Here is a 22,577-nt window from a genome sequence, read left to right on the forward strand (position 1 = left end):
CGCTGTAGATGATAGTGTTATTTTTTTAACGTTTTTTTTACTGTTTACATTTGTGACCCTAAACCACAAAACCCACTCATAAGGGTCAATTTTCATCTGAAAGCTGAAAAAATACATGAGAAAAATAAATAAATGAGGGTGCAAAGAAATCAAAATATTGAGAAAATCGCTAGTTGTCCAAATGAAGTCCTAACACATATTACTAATAATAAATACATTTTTTACATTTAGGAAATATACAAAATATCATCATGAAACATGATATCTACATATTATAAAGATTTTGGGCATTAAAAATCAATGATTTTGACCCATCCAATGTATTGTTGGCTACAAATAAACCCGTGCAACTTATGACCAGGGTCACATTTATGTTTGGTCTGTTTATCTCCACACTTTCAAGGGAAAAGAAGGAGAGGGTGCCAAAGTGTCCATCACATTTTTCCGTCTTTTTCGAGTTATGCGTCTTGTGAAGCTGCTCAGTAAAGGTGAGGGGATTCGAACCCTACTTTGGACGTTCATCAAATCTCTTCAGGTATGGAAAAAGTCGCCAAAGTTTCAGAAGAACAAACTTTCTGTATCAATTTTTTGACATCTTCCTGTCTGTCTGGCTGCTCTCAGGCTTTGCCATATGTCGGCCTGCTCATTGCTATGATCTTCTTCATCTATGGTGTGATTGGGATGCAGGTGCGTTTGTTATATTGTTTTTTTGTTGGAATTGAAAAACATTTTAAACCCAGGTCTTTGTTGTTTTTTTCCAGACATTTGGAAAGATAGCGATAGATGACAACACAGAGCTCAATCGGAATAACAATTTCCAAACGTTTTTCATGGCTGTACTGCTGCTCTTCAGGTCGGTGTACACCAGCATCAGATCATATAATGATGTTTGTCTCTGGTTGGTTGGTGAATAAATAAATAAATGTTTTTATTTTTATTTTCACGTTTGTCAAACCAAGATGCGCAACAGGGGAGCAATGGCAGGAGATCATGTTGGCGGCACTGCCGGGTCGCCGGTGCGACCCAGAGTCTGATATTGAACCGGGAGAAGAGTACAGCTGTGGCAGCAACCTGACTTACCTCTATTTCATCAGTTTCTTTGCGCTCTGTGCTTTTCTGGTTAGAGATACAGCATATATATATATATATATATATATATATATATATATATATATATATATATATATATATATATATATATATATATATATATATATATATATATATATATATATACTAACTGATTCTTTCTTAATAGCAAATTTTTCAAAAATTATCCTCTCAGTTGTTTTTCTAGTCTCTCTCTAAGAGTTTTGATCTATTAATTGATTGAATCTGTGTGACAGATCATTAACTTGTTCATTGCTGTCATCATGGATAACTTTGAGTATCTGACCAGAGACTGGACTGTGCTTGGCACGCATCACCTGGATGAGTTCAAAAGAGTCTGGTCAGATTATGACCCGGAGGCCACGTAAGCACACATCAAGCTTAGTATGACAGTCATATTCTGTATGTAGTCCTCATTATTGTGATTATTTAAACATGTGTATAAATATTCTAAGCTGTCACTGGGCAGTGCCTTTTAAAAAGGTCCTAGTATGTACAGATATGCATACATTTGGTACCAATGTGTTCCCTTTGATGTACTAATATGCACTCTTTAGGTGCAAAGGTGTACTTTTTGCAAAGTCCAAAACCATACAAATTGTAAGCAGGGATTTTAAATGAGAAAATCAGGTTAATAAATGTGCCCCTGGACAACATAACCAGTCAAGAGGGTAATTTTCTTCTGAAAATGAAATAAATACGTTTGTTAGGATAGGACAATATTTGGCCGAGATACAACTATTTGAAAATCTGAAAAATGAGGATTTAAAAAAATCTAAATATTGAGAAAATCCTCTTTAAAGTTGTTCAAATGAAGTTCTTAGCAACTACATCCATTCACAAAAATAAAGTTTTGATATATTTACAATAGGAAATTTACAAAAAACCTTCTGAATCATGATCTTTACTTAATATCCTGATGATTTTTGGCGATAATTTTGACCCATACAGTGTATTATGTATTGCTACAAATATACCTTTGTGACTTATGACTGGTTTTGTGGTCCAGGGTCACAAATAGTATATTTCTTGGCAGGGGAAAGATTAAACATTTGGATGTGGTCACCATGTTGCGCAGAATTCAGCCTCCGCTCGGCTTTGGAAAGCTCTGTCCTCATCGGGTAGCCTGTAGGGTAAGTGTAATCACTAGTTATGCATCACTATTATTTTTGGGTATATGAAGAAATGTCTAACCCACATAGACTGTAAAAAAATATGATCACCCATTGGTTTGTGAAGATTGTTTTTGAAGCTTAAATGTGCTCTAAGCGAATGTACGCGTTTTAGACCATAAACATTTTTGTTACATACAGCAAACATCTCCTCACTATCTGCTTGCTGCCTGTCCGCTGATCAAACTTTGAAAAAACGCGATCTCTGTAGACAGCCTAGGCTCCACAAACTGCAATAAAAACAAAGTGGCCAAACCTACCACCAGAAACGATAACAAAGTGTTCCAGCCAATAAACGACAAGAAGGATTTAAGGGTGGGGATTGGGCGCATTCATGAAAGCACGGAAGGGAGGGGGAGGAGTTAGCTACGCTCCATTTGTTTGAAAACAGTTCAAACATCAACATAAAGTAACGTCACACAGATTTGCTTTAAAGCGCCTTTAAAGTAGGCGTTGCCTGCCGTCACCATCTTGGCCGTGTGTCACCGCGAATCACTCGTGGAAAACTGAATGGGTAAAGAGGCGGGACATTGGAGAAGCTGAGGTGGCTGGTTGCTGAAACCACGCCCGCCTAGCTCGACTCTAGTGATGGCAGTGGCTGTTCAACCCTCACTCATGTGGCCACGCCCTTAATTATGCAGAACTTTAAGGCTTAATATAATTTAAACGGATGAGTTACAAAAAAATTCACCCCTCTCACAGTTGTCTTAAAGGGCAGAATTAGCTATATAGACCAAAAACACTTTTTGTACCAAGTTGTAAATATATTGTTTTCTACTGTAAAGTTTGGCATTTAACTTGGAGGTCTATGGGAATTGACTCCCTTTTGGAGCCAGCCTCAAGCGCCAAGTCGATGAATTGCTGTTTAAATCACTTCCATATTGGCTTCATCAGAGAGATCGGAAGGTTGCCCCTTGGTCTAACCCTAACTGTTAAACTATGCAAGAACATTTAGTTTCTTCATCAATAGTAAGTACTGTACATCAGGAGTGGGCCATAATAGGGCGAACACATGAAGCAACTATAAACTCATTCATACTGTACGTGCTGATTTCTTTTTCTGCCGGTGGGTGCTCAGAACACGCAACGCTTATTAGGCTGCTTATCACATTTCACAACTATTTAATTTCTAGCCCTTTCATTTAGTCTCTTTTTGTCATCTGCAGAGGTTGGTGTCTATGAATGTGCCTCTTCATCAGGACGGTACCGTGACCTTCAATGCCACATTGTTTGCTCTCGTCAGAACTTCACTCAAGATTAAAACCGATGGTTATTGCATACACACACTGTACACACACATACACATGGACATACAGACTCTTATTTAGAATTTATCTACATTAAACATTGAAAGCTCATAAATTTAGCAGTTAATCAAAACGTTTGTTCATCACAGGACCCATGGACAAGCAGAATGAGGAGCTCCGAGCCATTATTAAAAAGATCTGGAAGCGGACGAAACCCAAACTTCTAGATGAAGTGTTACCTCCCCCCGCAGGTACAGAAACAACAGGACACAAAATTAAAACACAGGCTTAAAGCAGTGGTTCTCACACTGGGTGGGGGGTGCAAGATGGTGCCAGAGGGGCCATTTTATAAAATACATTAATTTATCTTAAATTCTGTGCAATTAAACCTCAGAAAATATAGCTACCAACCAGCACTACATTTTATTATTTAATGTTTTGTTTAATTTAAATATTAAACTTGTGAATTTTATTCGTGGGTGGTCCAATGGTGAAAAGTTTGAGAAACAATGGGTTAAAGAATATTCTGTGTTTAAAGGAACAGTATGTAGGATTGTGGCCAAAACTGGTATTGCAATCACAAAACTGGTGGCCAATACACAACATGACAACATGAACATCAGTTGAGGGCTGTATCTCCACTTTTTAAATGACAATATTCTGGCCAGACCACTGTTGTCAGTGATAAAAGTATTTGAAATGAAAATGATTTCTTAATGTCTAGTGACATATCAGGGTCATTTTATGATTAATTGATATTAATTTCTTACATACTGTTCCTTTAATACAGGAAAAGATCACTCGGCAGGATAACTTTACCCTTGTCCCATTTTCTTTTTGTATGGATCGGTTTGGGCCTCTCTGTGTTTCAGGGAACGAGGTGACTGCTGGGAAGTTTTATGCCAGTTTCCTGATTCAAGACTACTTTAAAAAGTTTCGTAAGCGAAAGGAGAAAGAGAGGAAGAAGAAGGGCAAAGACAAGTCAGCCTCTCTCCAGGTGAAGACTTATGAAATGAGTTTTCAGTATTTCATTGTTTCTTCGGTGAAGGTGAAGGTCTTTGCACTGAACAGTAAGCAATGCCGAATCACAGCTCCTCGTCTTGTTTGGTTCAGGCTGGGCTACGTACACTACAGGATTTGGCCCCAGAGATGCGATTGGCCATGGCAATGGAGGAGGAGGAGGGTCTGGAGGGGGACATGATGGAGGATGAAGAGTTCTTTAGGGTGAGAAGTCCTAACGTCTGTCCAATAGATCAAGACTAGTGAAAATCAATAGTGAAATCAATGTGACCCTGTCCGTGAAATCCAGACTCAAGTGTTTGAGATTGGGAGCATGAAAGTTGGATTTACATAAAATTTAATCACAGAATATTTTCAAACAATGTTTTTTATATTAAAATCTGATTATATTTAGATAAAAGTAAATCACACAAAAAAACTTTAGCTGGGTTTCCACGGTAATGTTATGGTGATGATAATATTATTAGTACTTCATTGTCATAGATATATACACTAGATGTCGCCCTGGGGTTCTAAGCATGCGTCAAAACCGCCGCCATCTTGGAACAGGGGTCTTGTCATAGGAAGTAGCTAGGTAATGCTGCTATCTCCGCCTGTACTTCGAATTAATAGACGTTGCCAAACTTTTGTGCTGCGTATGGATGTTAGGCCTACTAACACTATGCATTATAGTTAGAAAAAGTCGATTTTCATAATATCAAAACTTAATTTTTTTCTGGACTCAATGCTAAATACATGTCTGACTGTTGAAACGAACCAAAAGAAAACCAAGAAAATCGCATTCATGACGATTTATGGTGATTTTATTTTCATTACACCATTGCCTACAATGACACTGATGCGGGGTTCCCCTGTTTCAAGATGGCGGCTCTATTTGACGCATTCGGTCCAATGAACTGCCGTAGCCAAGCCGACATCTAGTGTACATATCTATGCTTCATTGTAACTACATTTAATTCAGTTTCCCCTGACAACCACAGAGTGACAGCGTTTTTAGCGATGCTCCTCCCACATCAGCCACGTCCACGCCCAGATGCACCCCTCTGCCCCCCAATCTGGATGAGACCACAGTGAGCATTGAGCTTTCTCATAAAATATCCAGCGGGAACTTTATGCTGGAGGAGGCTCTGGTGGATTCCCGCCCGGGCTCAGCATTGTCGCACAATGGTGTGATAGTTGAACAGCCTCAGAGGTTATCTCCCCTGCCCAAAAGGTGGGCATCCAGTCACAAAAAACTCAACACATTGTGGATACTGAATACCAAACCAAGGCAAGGAGTACACAAAAATACGATACAAACAGAATCTGGTAACATTAGACGCTAGCGTGCAACATTAGAATCGGCTTGGAATCTGGTGCTTTGAGTTATTAATCGTAAATTTAGACCAAGAAAGCATCATTTTATTTCTTTTTTTTTTTGTAGATTTGTTATAGTTAGCAGTTCACATTGCAGCTTTAAGAGCTTTTTATGCCTCAACTACTTGGTTATCAGTGACATTTAAAATACTGCAAACATCTCTATCTGGACATTATTAGTCAGGTTTAGCCTGCAATGCTTGGCAAGCTTGAAGTCCACTGTTTAGATCTCATGCTTTCTAGTGTAATATAAAGATTTGTTGAATATATCAAACAGGTGACATCTTATGACCTATTCACACCAAGACTGAATTAGCAAAGTCATATGAATCATATCTTATGATTCTTCATCAAAACTATGAACCGTACTACCGTACCGAGCCCCTAAGGTGACATTGGAGTAATAAAAATCTAAAGTTTAGTTTCATGTGCTCACGCAAAACCTTCATGTGCAGATTTTTTTTTTAAAGTTTAGTTTCGCGTGTGCACATAATTTTATTTATTTTTTTGCTTCATGTCCCCTTAGGGGATCCGTACAGAACAGATCAAATGGACCTTCCGTTATTCTTTGTTTTCATGCAACAAAGAGAGATTTTACTTACTTTGAGGTAAGGTACAACCCAGACAAATGTGACCCTGGACCACAATTTTTTGTTGTTGAGATGTTTACATCAGAGAGTTGAATAAAAATGTATTTATGTATGGTTTGTTAGGATAGGACAATATTTGGCAAGATACAAGAAAGATACAACTATTTGAAAATAAAAAAATATATATGAAGAAAATCGCCTTTAAAGTTGCCCATATGAAGTCCTTAGCAACACATTTTACTGATGATAAATACATTTTTTATATATTTATGGTAGGGAATTTACTAAATATCTTTACTTAATATCCTGATGATTTTTGGCATAGAAATATTTGACCCATACAATGTATTGTTGGCTAGTGCTACAATATACCCATGACTGGTTTGTGCTCCAGGGTCACAAATATAAATAAAATATATATATTTTTAAATTTACAATTAAAACTTACTGTATTACACTTACTTTATACACAGTAAGTTCTCAAACTTACTGTAATCCCCATTCAAATCCACACACAGTGGAAAAGCTATTTGATTTAAAGTCTTTATTTGTGGTGTGTTGTGAATAGGTTTTTAGATGACACGTCAAAATTTTTATATGCTTTACTGCTCATGTGTAACATTTTATCTTCAGGCAGTTTTAAGCCGCTGGTGTCATTTTTATGGTTTCTTATGATACACTTTTAAAATGGCTCTAGTTTTTAACATCTGTAATATATTTGTGGAGCTTAATCACTTTGGTTTACTGTAGTATGCATTAAAGGAGTACTCCACTTTCATGAAAAAATTTTAGACAATTTACTCATCCCATGTCATCCAAGGTGTTTACGTCTTTCTGGGTTCAATCGAGAAGAAATTAAGTTTTTTGAGTAAAACATTCCAGGATTTTTCCCAATTTAATAGACTTTTTTGGACCTCAACGGTTTACAGTGTCAGTGCAGCTTCAAAGGGCTCTGAATGATCCCGATTGAGGTGTAAAGTCCAATTCAGGGAACTACACTAACCTTTTCCACTGGTGGCATTTGCGCTACCAACTTTTTCAGTTACTGGCGCAAAATATGATTTGGTCGCACATATTTTTTTCAAGTTATATTAAGGCGCTCTGGATAATAATGAACAATAATGAAACTGTATTGCATACAGATATGCTTTTTATTTTACTTGCCATCTTTTAAACCACATGCTGCCTTGTTTTCTTAAACGTTGCAGTCAGTGTTTCCCACAGATCTGAAATTTACTTGGTGGTGGTAACCGGTAAAAAGGGCAATCATTACGCACTGACAAATAATGGTCTACTATACATATGACGAAGAACTAATAATTTGTGACACAACACAATACTTTGATTTATTGAAAATTAATATTAATTTCACATTATATTTCATTAATCTAAACACTCCAAACTTTCTTTGCCATTAACAAAGTTGACACTGTTTGTCAATGCACCACGAAAACACTTACTGTTTTTGCACTGATATATGAAGCAATTAGACCCCTTTTATCAAACTCAATTATATACAATACTATGTATAGTATATTAATAGACAGTGCAGGTCTATAGATTATAAATGTGACTGATGTTATGACTGATGTTATAATGGTAATAATTTCTATTAAATAGGCCCTTTTACTGCTTCTGCTCTATCTTTCTATTTCTCTCTTGCCGATTTAAAAAGCTTAATCCACTTATTATTTCAATAATATTATTCCACTTATTTTATTTTCAAATCTACTTACTGTCCCGGTGACAAACTTTACATTGCTTTGCTCGTTTAGTGCAATGGGCTTGACATTAGCACTGCTTTTTTGCTACAATCTGTGCAAACTTAATATGGATATGGTTTTAGAAAATATATGGTTTATTAATAATAAGATTATTAAAAACATGTGAGAAAGAAAACGCAGCGCGTGGTCGTAACAAGAACCATCGCCATAGAAACCGAAGGCACGCTAAACTTCAATCGAGCTTTAGCGCGGTAGCGCTCATGGCCGTTTTCCGATCGAATCGGGTTATAAACTCAATATTAATCAGACTTGGGACCCAAAGTAATTAAACTAGGACCTAACCGGACCCGACAGACCATTTAAAATATAAACCCAGAACCATACGGGTCCCGCGTCCTCAGTGAAGAAAGACCTCTGCTGCTCAAGTTCAGAAACATGGAAGACACTGCGCTTGCGTCGCGTCGCACCCAATTCATTGAGAAACAGCTGAGCACGCAAACGCACACTGATAGGGAGAGACACGACGTGCTTTCACGCAAAATGAAGCCAACGTGTTGATGGCTCAGAGCACGTTATAAAACGTATTCTTAAAATCCACATTTATGTTTTAATAAATGCTCATAGTAAATCATAGCATATTGTCTAAAACATTAGGTAGCACATTTGCGACCCATTAAAAATTAGGGTCGCAACGGCAGTTCAAAAGGTCGCATATGCGACCAATTTGGTCGCAGTGTAGCTCCCTGCAATTTATAGTCGTGCGTTAGGTCAACGCCATAGGTTATCTGTGGCCTCTGCGTAGCCTGACTACACCTCGACAAAATTTTAACAGCGCATCAGTTATACGTGGACCGCAAGCACTGTGATTGAGGAGTGATTTAGCTGAAACTGCAATAAAAGTAGCTGTTTATTTACTTCCATCACAGCTGGTCATCTGAAATCATACACAACAAGTTGCTGTTTCTTCTTCACTTGTGGGTTAAACTTGCCAAGCTGCTTTTTCATTGACAGTCACGCTGCTACTGTGGTTAACGCGAGGATACTGTCTACCATCAATCTGCATGTGTGTTTATATGAACATATGTATATATGAAACCCGACACATATCCTACGCCGTCGCAGCTACGCCATAGGACATACGTACAACTATAATGAGCCTTATCTAGCATAATAAGGGTCTTATCTAGCAAAACGATTCATTTTTGCCAAACAAAAAAATACAAAATATGTATTTAACCACAACTTTTCTTCTTGCATTAGCCTTGTGATACACCAGCATGACCTTACGTATTACGTGATCACATCGAAAATTCAAGCATGACGAATGCAAAACTACCGCTCCAGTGAAAAAAGAGGACCGTTCTGAAGTTTTTGAATGAAAAATGATACTAATTTATGTCTTTGTGTCAGTTTATTGTTTAAAATGGTCCACAAGTGTGTATTTCACATGTAACGTGTGACCTTTCGATGTGATTGCATACTACGTAAGGTCGAAGTTGTGGTTAAAAAGTACTTTTTTGGCGAAAATGACGATTGTTTCGTTAGATAAGACCCTTATGCCTCGGTTGAGACAAACATCTTGGATGACATGGGGGTGAGTAAATTATCAGGATTTTTTTATAAATGTGGAGTAATCCTTTAAAAATGCAGATGATGTTATTTTTTTAAATTTCAAAAAAGCTTTAGTTTTCAAATTCCAGGATTAAGGACTTATCGTTGTATTTCTCATTAAATACTCATTTACTCTCACTGCATCTCCATGTATTATCTACTATTTAGGAATGGGACAGCCAAAGCTAGTAACTATATTCCTCCTCCATCTCCGGATGGAGGGATGCAAAATGGAGAAGTCCCAGGAGGAGGAGGGGCCACGGGAGGAGGAGTCACAGCAGGAGTAGAAGTCACTGCTGGAGGAGGAGTCACAGCAGGAGGAGGAGTCACAGCAGGAGTAGAAGTCACAGCTGGAGGAGGAGTCACAGCTGGAGGAGGAGTCACAGCAGGAAGAGGAGCCACAGGAGTAGGAGCAGGTTTAGAGACACCACATCCTGCACAGGAAAGCAGTACCTGCAAGGAGGACACTCAAAGTGTTGCATCACATGATAGGTGAGAAGAGCTGTCAGTCAAAAGCAGTGATTGACAGATGAGTTTTGACTTGTTAAGATAGAGGAAAGAGGTGAGAGTATTTATAACTATGTTTTTGTTGAGCAGACAGTGGCATCCAGAGGTCCCTCCAGCACCAACTGCAGCCCTCAATGGCACCAGGGAAAGTGTGTCTCCAGTACAGATAAATAACATCAACAATTACCAAGATGCTGGTGGATATAATGGAAACGGTTACCCTGGCAATGGTTACAATGGTTACCGTGTTAATGGGACTGATAATGGCAACCGTTGCTCAAGCAACGGCTACAGCATTGATGGTTACAGTGCTAATGGATATAATGGTAATGGATACAGCAGTAATGGCTTTGCAGCACGGCGACGTATGCTTCCCAAAACCCCCTCAGGTACATTCACCGAATCCTCTCTTACTAGTTACAAACACTGTCAGTCAAAGTATGATTGTCTTATTGACTGAAATTATTTTGTAGATAATAAAATACAATTGTGAAAACATTAACAGAACGAATAACTGACACTGGATTCATGACATCTACTTCAACAAATTGTTTTCCCTCCATTCATCTCAGGCCGAAGACCAAGTTTTAACATACAGTGTTTAAGGAGGCAGGGCAGTAATGAGGATCTCCCCATCCCAGGCACCTACCACCAAAACTCCCCACCCTGCAGAGCACGCACACAGGTAGCTGACCTATCAGATTTTTACAATAATTGACTATTAACATAAAAAATACAAATCGTGGCTAATAATAAATAGTTCAGCAAAAGAGACTAAAGTTTAAACGCCAGAACTGTTGCTCCCACAGACACACAGCAGTTACGACTCACGGCGAAGCAGCATTTCATCTGAGGTGTCTTCAGCCTCCTGGGCGAACAATCAGGCCAGACGGGGTCGTCTCCTTTACGCCCCCCTTATTCTGGTGGATGAGGCGGGCGGCACTCAGACTGTGTGGGGTGACGCCAATGGAAGCGCCACCTTGCCGGCATCGGCCCGTCCTGGCTGGCTTGCGGGTGGACCGGGAGGCGTGGCTCAGCAGCCTCGGGCGTACAACACACTCAGAGTGCCCAGCCAACACAGCAGTGGATACTCAGAGAAAGGAAGTGCAGACAGCCTCGTGGAGTCGGTAAATATGAATTATGAATAGTGCATTAAATAATAAATTATATATTAAATCATAATGTAAAGTATAATATAAAATCATAATATAAAGTAAAATAATGTAATGTGTGAAAATATAGCCTTGATATCTTTAATATTGACTGAGTATGGTCATGTCAAAGATGATTGAAATCAAACTTGACAGGCCGCTATTGTTCATTACAAGTTTATGTTAACAAACGAAATTATTATTGTAAAGTGTAAACAAAAATATTAACAGTGAATACAGTATTGAATAAAATATACATTTTTATTGAATTTAAAAAAATGACAGTGTCTTTAATAATGTGTTACTTTATTTACCTCTTAGATCCTTATATCTGAAGGTTTGGGTCTCTATGCCAAAGACCCCAAATTTGTTGACTTTGCGAAACGAGAAATCGCCGATGCCTGTCACATGACCATTGATGAAATGGAAAACGCTGCAACTGACCTGCTGAGTCGAGGAAAGACGGGACAGCCGTTCAGACGTTTCGAAGAGGATCTGTCTGATGAGATGAACTGCGTTATATCATACTAATGACTTTTGATTTGTTGGCTTGGGCAAATCCTAAAATGTTATAAAACTTAATAAAAGTGTATTTGCTCTGACTATATTGTTCAATCACCTCTTCATATACTGTACAGTTCATTAGGTCATTGTTTTATTGTCACATCTGCTGTATATTTTACAATTCTTCAAGGAACATGTGATGAGTACATTGACCTGTATTTACATTACACTGTCAGAAAATTTAGCCTTTTTTGTTACTGGGGTGGTACCCTTAAACAGATAGTTCACCCAAAAATCTGTTTTTTTCCCCCGATGTAATGTCAACTGTGTGCTTACCATCATTCATCAAAATATTTTCTTTATCATTTATCACAATACTTCTATAATATTTTGTGGGGAGGGGTACAATATTACCCTAAGGACCAATTTTTTACCTTAAAGGACCAATTTGTTACATTTAAATATTATGGGTACAAAACATTTAACTGTAATTTTAAAGGTACAAAATATGTCTTTAAAGGTGCAGTGGGTAAATGTTTGCGGCATATAGTGGTGAGGTTGCGAATTGCAACCAACAGCTGAGTTCACTGCTCACCCCTCGCTTCTGAAACGCATAAAGAAGCTACGGTAGCCGACACTGGACAAACATGTCATCGTCTGAGACAACTTAGTAAAAAAGGTTTGTCCGTTAAGGGCTTCTGTAGAAACATGGCGGCACAAAATGGCGACTTCCATGTAAGGGAACCCTCTGTGTATGTAGATAAAACGTCTCATTCTAAGGGTATAAACACATAGCGGTTCAATATGAAAGGTCTTTATACACCCCTGACAATATAGTTTTATATATTATTTAGCATTTTTGTCAAGAGATCCTTCTAAAAATTGCACACTGCACCTTTAAGGTATAGTAATGTACCCACATTATGTTTTGCATGCCTGTAAAACTACCAAAAGAAACCTTAGGGTATCACCCCAGTGACAAAAAACATTTCAACCATTTTAAACATTTTTCTGACAGTGTACATTTTAAGGTGATCTGTATGATACTGGGTTTTCTGGCTTTGTGTGAGATCTTTGGTGCTAAATTTGGATTTACAGTACATCTGTTGAGAGTAACTTAGTATAAGTTCCCTTCAGCCAGTTAGCACACAAAGAGAGACAAGGTAAGATGAGTGAAAAGTGTGTACTTCTGTGTGAATGGATTCTTTTCTGTTTTTTGTATACTTGCAATTTATATTGCTCCTTTCCCACAAGGCAAACTGTGTACATGAAGCACTAAATTTATTGTTGTCAAAAGCAAATTTAATGCTGGTTTCTGAGTATTTTTTTTCAGTGTACACATACCACTATAGAGTGCCACAGGGTAACATATTTTTATTGGCCAACCCCTGGAAGTTAGCGGGGCAGCGCCATTAATTTTTCCTATAGACTTTTGTTAAACACAGAGCTTATTTTTGCAATAATCCAAAAGTTTATGACACATGTTTTGTCCAACAAGTTAATCTTTACAGATGAATACAAATTTTATGAATTTTGAAGTGTATATTTGTTTACTAGAAATAAAAGCCAAATTTGACTTCAAAAATCATAAAAAGACTAACTTGTTTGGCAAAACGTGTAAGTGTCAGTTTTTTTGTTAATCACAGCTTATTTTTTGCGATAATCCAAACGTCTATGAGAATTGAATGGGCTTTTTAGTGAAGGAACCATGTCCCGCTAACTTCTGGGTTTGGCTTACAAAAATACGTCATCAAAAAAATGACAATGCTTTTTCTACATGTTGTGTGCTAAATTTTGGTTAGGCTTAAGTTGCTTAGGTTCTCAGCATTTTAATATTTGATTACAAGTATTTTAATATAACATGTTAAATAGTAGTAAATAGCTTTTTATAAATAGTTTTTTTTTTTTGGAAGTTTGCTAAAAGTGCCCGATCCCCAGTTGAGAACCATTGCTTACTAATAGCAATACAGTCTTATAAAAATATGCGTTATAAAACTATAGGTTTCCACGGGTCCTTGAAATCCTTGAAAGTTTGTAAATTTGGGTAAAAAAAATTCAAGGTCCTGGAAAGTTTTTAAAAATATAAATACATAGATACAGGCCATTAAAAGTGCTTGAATTTAAGTTTTCTGAAGAAGTTTTCTGTGAAAAAATCCATATTATTCCCTGTGTAGTGTAGGATAATATCATAAAAAATCCAGACTTTAAGCACACGTGCTAAACTGTTCACTTTAAATGCTTATATCTTCTATATGTGAATGTTGATTCATACCAAAATGCTTTTTTGCATAGTTGTGTTTGACACATGAACACGTCTCGGGTTATGTATGTAACTGTTGTTCCCTGAGAAGGGAACAAGACGCTGCGTCTCCCTTGCCATACTTCCTACGTCCATGTAACGCCGTCTTTGGCAATATTTCAGATAGCGATATACTTCCTGGCTCCCGCGTCACCCTGTCTTTGTCGTTAAGCCTCACCATTGGTTGAATTTGATATACACATTCAGACGCACTTACCCCTGGAGGCGCCCCAAAGTGTCATTGCAGTGATGAAGCACGAGTTCCCTCGAAAGGGAACTGTAACAATGTATCTTAAAAGGTAACACAATGTAACCTTGCTCTCACTTGAAATGTGTCTCCACATTTAGTCCTTGAATTTGAGGGTATTGGATCTGGAAAGTCCTTGAAAGGTCCTTGAATTTGAAGTTAACTAAGGTGTGGGAATAATGTTTAAAATAATGAATATACACCCTAGCGTTTACTGTATGAATGATTACTATTAGTAGTTTTGCATAATAGGTCATATTTAAAACTCAAGCTGTATAATTATACCTGCTGAAATGGTACTAATATTAAAACAAGGTGTAATACATTTTTTTTATGTCTGTTGTTTTGACTGCTTTGTCTTTCAATAAGTTGAAGCATTGAGGGTCTAGAAAAGCAACAGTGTGAATATGTAAACAAGACTTTATTAATTGAGACCGAGTGTCTTTTACTTCACGCCACTGAACCTGAGAAAAAGCAGACCCTGCAGTCTTAACAAATGGGTTGTTTATTTGTGATAAAGGAGTGTTAACAAAGTCTCTTCTTTTGTAACATACATTCTCGTTTTCATTCAGCGAATGTGGTACAGATGGTCGTATGTGAAGTCTTTGTTACTTTTAGTAGCATAGTATAGAGTGATTCTCACTACAGTAAGGCTTTGAAAAGCTATTATATGCTGTAACCTTCGAATGCTTTCACAATATTGAATAACAGGATCTACTTTCATGTTTTGAAATAAAAATCTCCTTAAAAGTGCCTATTCCAGTTTAGTGTCGAGTTCCCACAATTCTCTGGTTCTGTATGTACCAACTCTTTACACATCTATTCACAGTCACTGTATGCTATGCGACCTACTGTAGAGTTGAAATCGTGGCTACAAAGGCCTTCAATCATTGGATTAAATTTTTGGTTTTAATAATCGTCTATCTGGTAAGTGTAGTTGTATTCCAGTGCATCTGTCAGGTCAATCTCTTCTGGTGGAGTTGTGCTCTTTTCAAAGATTTCATCAATGGGCCAGTCATACCAGGGCGTTGTACTCTCCGTGGTAGGCAGAACTGTGGTCGTGGTCATCATGGTCGTCGTGGTGGTGGGCGGCGGCGGCGTCGTTTGAGCAGCCAGCAGCCTCTGTTGCCGTAGACGACGGAGTCTCTGCAGCCGTAACCGCCGGAGACGCGCCCTCTGTGGGTCGACGCCGTTACCGAGAGGAATTCGATTGCTGAATTCAGAATTACTGCCGTATCTTCCTCCACCCCTGTTGCCGTTGCTTAGCAACCGGATGGGTCTGTTGCCGTGGAGAGCCATTATTTGCTTGATGCGGTCCCAGTTTGACTTGCTAAGCTCAAAGTTGCACAAGGTCGCACCTGGGTCGTACCCTACCACACACAGTCGGGTGGAGGAAGAATAACCATCAGCTCTGGCCGTCACACGATACTCGCCAGGGTTCAGAAGTCGCCAGTAGTCACCAGATTCACCTAAGAGTAGAAGAAAAACTTTTTGGTGATTTTATATTCTATTAAATTTTTTATGAATATATACACACTTTTATACTACGAGTCCGTTGAATGCATGAATCTGATTGGCTGATGAACGTTCCGAGGTGTGCAATTATTTTCTGGGAAATGCACGGCAAATGTAGTTCCAGGCAGGTCTCTTCGCAGCTATCACTTTGCATAGTTAATTGTAATAACGGACTAACAAAAACAACATGACAGACCATTTTCCGAGGCAATAGCAGCACTTTTAGATACGCACAAAGGTAGCCTCTTTCCCACGATCTCTCTTTCGCTCCCCCTCTCTCTCTCTCACCTTTTCTCTTGCTCTCTCTCTTTCTTTTTTCTTTCTCTCTCTCTCTGTGTCTCTGTTGATCTCGCTCTCTTTCTAATACCATCATTAATAACTGCATAAATGCTAATAATGGCCAGTGGCGGTTCTAGACAAATGTCACTAGGGGGGCCAAGGAGGGGCCAGTGTTTTACCAGAGGGGCACATTAAAAAATGGCAAGAAATGATATTTAAAGATTATAGGGGTGGTTACAGGAATTAGTTTAAGCCAGGACTATGCCTTAGTTTAATTAGGAAACATAACTAGTTAACAAACATGCCTTACTAAAAACATTACTTGTGTGCATTTTTAAGCAAAACAAAGGACACTGATGTATTTTAAGATATGGCATTGCTAGTTTTTTTGAGGTTGGACAGCTCTTACATTTATTTTAGTCTAGGACTAGTCTAATCCCTGTATGGGAAATCACCCCTTAAACTTTATTTTACTTTACAATCATATACATATTTATTTAATACAAGAGTGAGTGCAGGTGCAAAAGAGGAGCTGGGGTCTCATCAGCTCCCTTGTTCAGTAGTCAGGGCACTGTGGTTAGGTAGTCTGCCATTATGCCAAACGTTAGTTACCTAAAAATTCCATGCAACGCAAAAACCAGTGAGCATCGATGGTCCCTATGTTCCCTTACTGGAAATCACATGACCTTTTCTAAAGCCCTCCAACCGAAAATCACGCGAGCCTACTCAATAAACTTTATGAAATGCAAACTTTTATAAAGACAAACGTTTGTTTTAGTTTAAATATAAACACACATTGCTAGACAGTTAGGGACCACAATCTACTCAATATTTAAAATAATATTTATTTTAAATTGTAAAGATTTTTATATGTAACATTTAATAATATTCCTCCAATTTTATGCACGTATATGTAAGAGCATAATTACAGCGCTTTTTACAATGTGTAAACTGTAAAAAGTTAGCGAGATGTTGGTTTTTCCGGTTGTTGATGAGTAGGGGCCAGTCACACCAAAAGCGCTTTAAACGCTTGCAAACGCAAGGCGCGACGCACTGCCTTTTTTAAAAAAGAGCAGTGCGACGCGGCTTTTCTTATTGCTAAGCAACCACCGAGTCAGCTGTCTTGTCAATCAAATATTGAAGCGTGAGCGCTCTTTTGCTGTTAACTGTCATATTAGCAGAAACTTTAAAAAGATGACGCTTGCTCTGACCTTGTTTGAGGGTGAGAGGTGCACAAACACGCAGGAGAGAGTGAGCGAGTGGAGTCCGGTTCTTCAAAGCAACTGTAAACTTCCCTCACCACAACGTAAGGCGCGTGCGCGGCAGGCGGCAAAAAACCGCAAGGCGCTCGGCGCGCATAAACAGCCCGCAAACGCACCCTGCCCATAGAATATCATTCAATAAAGGCGCCTGCAACTGCCATAAACGCTTTTGGTGTAACTGGCCCCTTACAGCTGTGAATGATCACAACGCGCAGCCACGTCACAGGAGAATAAGTGAACAGTGTCACAATGTCAGGTGAGCTAGAGTCCTTCCCAGTGCCCGAACCTGCATACACATTCACAACATCGGGAAATTGGGAACAAATTGAGACACACTCGCCGAGCAGCACCCGCAGCCAGCAAAAGTGCAGTGATTGGGTGCGTCGCTCTAATTTGCCAGTGTAGTCTAGAACGTTATGCGTCGCATTAGTTCCGCTTTTGGCGCTCGCGTGTAAAATCAAAATAAATGTATACTTTTTTATTTGGTCAGCACGGGGTGGCCACAGGGGTGGCCAGTGACATGTCTACAGAGGCACGGGCCACCCTTGGCCTCCGTGTAGAACCGCCACTGATAATGGCTCAAGCCTCCATTGCCAGCTTTAAAATGACATTTTGGAACAAGCAAAAGAGCCGTTGGATGAGAGCAGAAGAAATAGTCCTACTCAGAATAGCGATTTAAAAACAAAAAAACGGACGAATCCCTTTAAATATATCATGTGATCGAGGTTTTAAGGTGTGGTAACTGTCGTATAAGCGGAATAATTCACTCCGGGCCGTTTATTATTAAAAAATAATGCACACCGTGTCACATCACTGTGTCACATCGCGGCACATCACCACCTCGGGTGTGCATTATTTTTCTAATAATTCAACGGTCCGTCATCAATTATTTCTTACTTATATATTATTATTTTATTTTTGTGCATTCCATTGGAGTTTTCATTAAGGAACATTATTAACTTATTAATTACTGGTCAACATGACCATGGGAAACTCATTTTAATATTTAATCAACTTTCAACTTTATTCAACACTGTTAAAATGCTATTATATCAAAATATGTTTTATATCATTGCGCCTCCTGCAGCCATGTACAGCAGCAAAGTCCTTGATTATTACGCCAGAATGAGAGTATAGTCCTAGACATATCACAACTTTTAATTTTCCTTTGGTCTTAGTACATGATGTTACTACAGAAGAGTCGAATGTTAAATAGGAAAAATATCAAAACTTTTATTTTGAGGGTGATGCTAATGGTCTAATCAGATTCAATGAATTATGCTAAGCTATGCTAAAAGTGGTAGCGCCAGACCCGGAAATCAGCTGAATGAATTTCCAAATGGTAAAAATTAAAAGTTTACCTCTAGGGGACCTAAAAAATTCAAATAAAGTGGAGTGCCCCTTTTAATCTAAATTCGGATGTTTCTAAAGGGTACATATCATGAAAATCTGACTTTTTCCATGTTTAAGTGCTATAATTGGGTCTCCAGTGCTTTTATCAACCTAGAAAATTTGATAAAACAACCCATTAACTTAGTTTTGGTAAACCATTCTCTGCAAGCATGTGAAAAAATAACTCATTGAAATTTGGCTCCCCTTGTGATCTTATTATAGTAATACCGCCCCTTAATCTGCACTATCCAACCGCAGCACTGCCATTAAGTGCAGAGATCAATTAATTTGCATTTTAAAGGACACGCACAAAACAGCACATTTTGCTCAAACCTACAAAGTGGCAATTTTAACATGCTATAATAAATTATATATATGGTATGTTGAGCTAGAACTTCACAGACATACTCTGGGGACACCAACAACTTTTTTTGACATCTTAAAAAAGTCTTGTGAAATGTCCCCCTTAAAGGTCTAAAAACTATATTTACAGCTACATTTATATGCTAACAAAATTGACCTGTCAACATTGTGGAGGTATTTGAGAAATACAGAAGACGTCTCACCTGTCCTGACATCATGATTAATTTCCTCCACAGACACTGTGGCATTGGGAATAGGATTTCCCTCTTTATCCCTCACAACGCCCTTAATTCCCCGATGCACCTGAGAAAAGATCAGTGGTTAATGTGAAGCATTCAGAGCTTGTGATATTGGGTCAGATCTGTAAATCTTTCTTTATTAATGGCTATTGAAAAGTTGCTGCGTATCCTGTCCTGTAATGTCTTTCGGTCTTGGCTCACCTGAGTCATGAAGGTTAGCAGAGCCTCTCTGTTATATTCCCACTCTCTCAAAAGCTCGCTCTGATGTGGAAACTTATCACAGCCCAGGAAAACCGACAGCTCGAAACAGTTTGTATGTAGGTAGCTGAAATCATTCATACCTATTAAAGAAGAGACAGGAACAGCTTTAAAAATAAATCAGCTGATAAGGTCACAAAATTAATCATATAAATCACACTTCATGATGTCATAGGCATCAGATTTCATGCACATCCAAGCGATTAAGATTTTAAACATATATTTGAACAAAGCCTCAGTTTAATGAATGCTCACTTCCTGGGATGGGCTTCCACTTGGCACGGTTGACAATTCCCATCCCACCTGTTGGGTCATTACTAGTATGGCAACCTCCCTGATGGGTATGAGTCATGGTCCGGTGTGTAGAGGCGTAAGATATGGCCAACCAGCGGAACAAAGACTGATCCTCGATGACCCTGATCTCCTCCTCTGGTTCAGCGTCTCCATATCCCTCCCTATAGCCCTCTGGATATCTTTCTTGAGATCCCTCCTGGTAGCCTTCAGAGTGGTGGTACCCCTGATTCTCCTCGTGATATCCCTGATTCTCCTCGGGATAACCCCGATTCTCCTCATGATACCCCCGATTCTCCTCGTGATACCCCCGATTCTCCTCGTGATACCCCCGATTCTCCTCGTAATACCCTTGGTTCTCCTCACGATAACCTTGATTCTCATGGTGGTACCCATAACTTTCGTGATGATACCCATAGTTCTCTTGATGATAAGGGCTGCTTTCCCGAGGGCTGCCGTAGCCTTCCTGATGGTAACCGATGTGAAGGTAAGGGTTTGGTTCTTCTTCCTCTTCCTCGTATTGTCGTTTACGTCTGTTTGATCTAGAGTTCAGCTTTTTCTCTTTCTCCTCAGACTCCTTGGTTAGGCGGCGCATGTCAAAGGGGTATGTGACCAGTCTCTCACCACCCTGCAGGTTGGCACCAAGCACGAATGGGTGGCTTTCCATCCAGGTGATGAGGGCAAGAGTCTCAACTGCAATCTGAATAAGTCGTGCAACACGAATATAATGCAACAGTTAAAGTACTCGTCTAGTTAGTTGGCCTAACTCTTGAACTGTTGTATACAAGCAATAACATTACCATGCTACAATAAAACAGTAGTATTTCTTTACTTACGGATCCATTGCCTGCCAGATAACCTTCAGGGACGGGCACATGGTGATTTGGTGTTAGTTTGGGCACCATGCCAGCATCCTGTGCATCCCAGAGGATGTTATTAAGGTCTGGAAAGTTCTGGAAGACGTCATGGCCATCTTCAGTCCAGTGCCCTAAAGTCCAACTGCCCAACTCTGAACCCTGTACAAGACAACAAACTACATTTGTAAATGTCACAAACAAAGCAAAGCAAATTTTGATGCTTTACATGGGATTTTAAGCATTTTATGCTTTGTACTGTATAAATGCATAAGAACCCACCTTCTCAAAAGCTTTCTCATGGCCATCAGGATTGACGGAGGGCACCAGATGAATTCTGGTCTCATCCACCAGGTGGCGTACTCGAGGGTTACCGTCTTTATACTCTTTACACAGGTACTGCATGAGCATCAGAAGAAGCTCTCGACCCAGAACTTCATTCCCATGAAAACCCGCTGTGTATCTGAACTCTGGCTCTCCTGAGGGGACATGATAACATTGTATTAAACATTGGGTAGAACATGCTCACGTCCTTTTGGTTGAATTAGGATACATTTCGGTTAAACTGAGATACATTAGTGCCCAGAAGATGGGGGATTTGTACAGTATTTGCTTTTAATGACCCCTCTGGTTAGATTGAAATATGAGGTGTAGGTACAAAACACTAAACTCTTAAGGTATTCATTGGACAAAATAATTTGGGAAAAAGGCAAACTTTTGAGCATATCAGGGAATCTGGGTTTTAGTTAAAGCAACACTATGTAGTTTCCATGTAAAAATGACTTACGGCTCCCCCATGTGGTTGAAAAGCGCAACAGTGCCTGGTATCAGACACTCTTCTGCAGGCAGGGGGAGGGGCGGGGCTGTGTGCTCTACCCTCCACCGCCACTTTCAGAGTGTGCTTGTAGCAGCTAGGAGGCTGCTCAGGTTGGAGCAACAGTACAATTTGTCCAGTTAAAAGTTGTTCTATCACTGAAATAATTTTAGAGACATTATTTAAAGGTAAAAAAACTACATAGTGTTGCTTTAAATAAACAAAAATGCATATAAATGCATCCAGAACAAAGCATTCACATAACTCATCTGGGTAATATACTAATGCCGCAATAGTAGCCTGTCTGGAACCGAGCGGATTTTAAACCACAATGCCGTATGACACTTTCATTACATACGAACGGCCCCTACGCTAATAGTATTCTGGTTCTCTGTCCCTGTCTTGTCCTCGACCCCGAGGACAATGAGACAAACAGACCCAGTTCCTGCTGCTGTGAAGGTCATCACACCACTGATCTACTGTCATATAGATATATATATAGATATAGATATATATCTCTTTCAAGGATTTTTCTCCTCCTAGGAGTTTTCCCACAGGGTTTTTCTCCTAGGGTTTTTTTTCATCCCCTGGAGAGTCAACCAACATTGGCTTAACTTAGCACTTTCCTGTATACGTTATATAGCATTCGAAACAGAGGCTATGTGATAAAAGCTTGTATGAATAAATGCGTTTTCAACTGCGATTTAAAAACACTCAGCACAGTGATGCTTCGTAGGTGTGCTGCAAGTGCGTTCCACGGTTTTGGTCCCTG

The 22,577-nt window shown here is 39.1% G+C and overlaps 2 protein-coding genes across 2 annotated transcripts in view; one reads left to right on the forward strand and one right to left on the reverse strand.

Annotated features, from left to right (window-relative positions):
* cacna1fa (calcium channel, voltage-dependent, L type, alpha 1F subunit a) overlaps nt 1-13,292 on the forward strand; it is a 30,208-nt gene extending 16,916 nt beyond the window's left edge. Inside the window, exons 33-48 of the mRNA XM_073867614.1 lie at nt 404-535; nt 622-687; nt 762-853; nt 960-1,119; nt 1,347-1,474; nt 2,147-2,243; nt 3,449-3,551; nt 3,679-3,780; nt 4,402-4,526; nt 4,643-4,753; nt 5,530-5,819; nt 9,999-10,322; nt 10,428-10,726; nt 10,910-11,022; nt 11,147-11,464; nt 11,810-13,292. Of these exons, the coding sequence (XP_073723715.1) occupies nt 404-535; nt 622-687; nt 762-853; nt 960-1,119; nt 1,347-1,474; nt 2,147-2,243; nt 3,449-3,551; nt 3,679-3,780; nt 4,402-4,526; nt 4,643-4,753; nt 5,530-5,819; nt 9,999-10,322; nt 10,428-10,726; nt 10,910-11,022; nt 11,147-11,464; nt 11,810-12,019 (2,670 nt within the window). The 3' untranslated portion in view covers nt 12,020-13,292. The remainder of the gene's footprint in view (nt 1-403; nt 536-621; nt 688-761; nt 854-959; nt 1,120-1,346; nt 1,475-2,146; nt 2,244-3,448; nt 3,552-3,678; nt 3,781-4,401; nt 4,527-4,642; nt 4,754-5,529; nt 5,820-9,998; nt 10,323-10,427; nt 10,727-10,909; nt 11,023-11,146; nt 11,465-11,809) is intronic.
* A 1,735-nt stretch (nt 13,293-15,027) lies between these two features.
* Nucleotides 15,028-22,577, reverse strand: part of aebp1b (AE binding protein 1b) — a 28,891-nt gene continuing 21,341 nt past the window's right edge. Inside the window, exons 17-22 of the mRNA XM_055167203.2 lie at nt 21,274-21,470; nt 20,974-21,153; nt 20,102-20,837; nt 19,790-19,929; nt 19,553-19,652; nt 15,028-16,007 (exon numbers count right to left, since the gene is read on the reverse strand). Of these exons, the coding sequence (XP_055023178.2) occupies nt 15,448-16,007; nt 19,553-19,652; nt 19,790-19,929; nt 20,102-20,837; nt 20,974-21,153; nt 21,274-21,470 (1,913 nt within the window). The 3' untranslated portion in view covers nt 15,028-15,447. The remainder of the gene's footprint in view (nt 16,008-19,552; nt 19,653-19,789; nt 19,930-20,101; nt 20,838-20,973; nt 21,154-21,273; nt 21,471-22,577) is intronic.

Source organism: Misgurnus anguillicaudatus, chromosome 5 (genome assembly GCF_027580225.2).
Source record: "Misgurnus anguillicaudatus chromosome 5, ASM2758022v2, whole genome shotgun sequence".
In the NCBI taxonomy this organism is placed as follows: domain Eukaryota; kingdom Metazoa; phylum Chordata; class Actinopteri; order Cypriniformes; family Cobitidae; genus Misgurnus; species Misgurnus anguillicaudatus.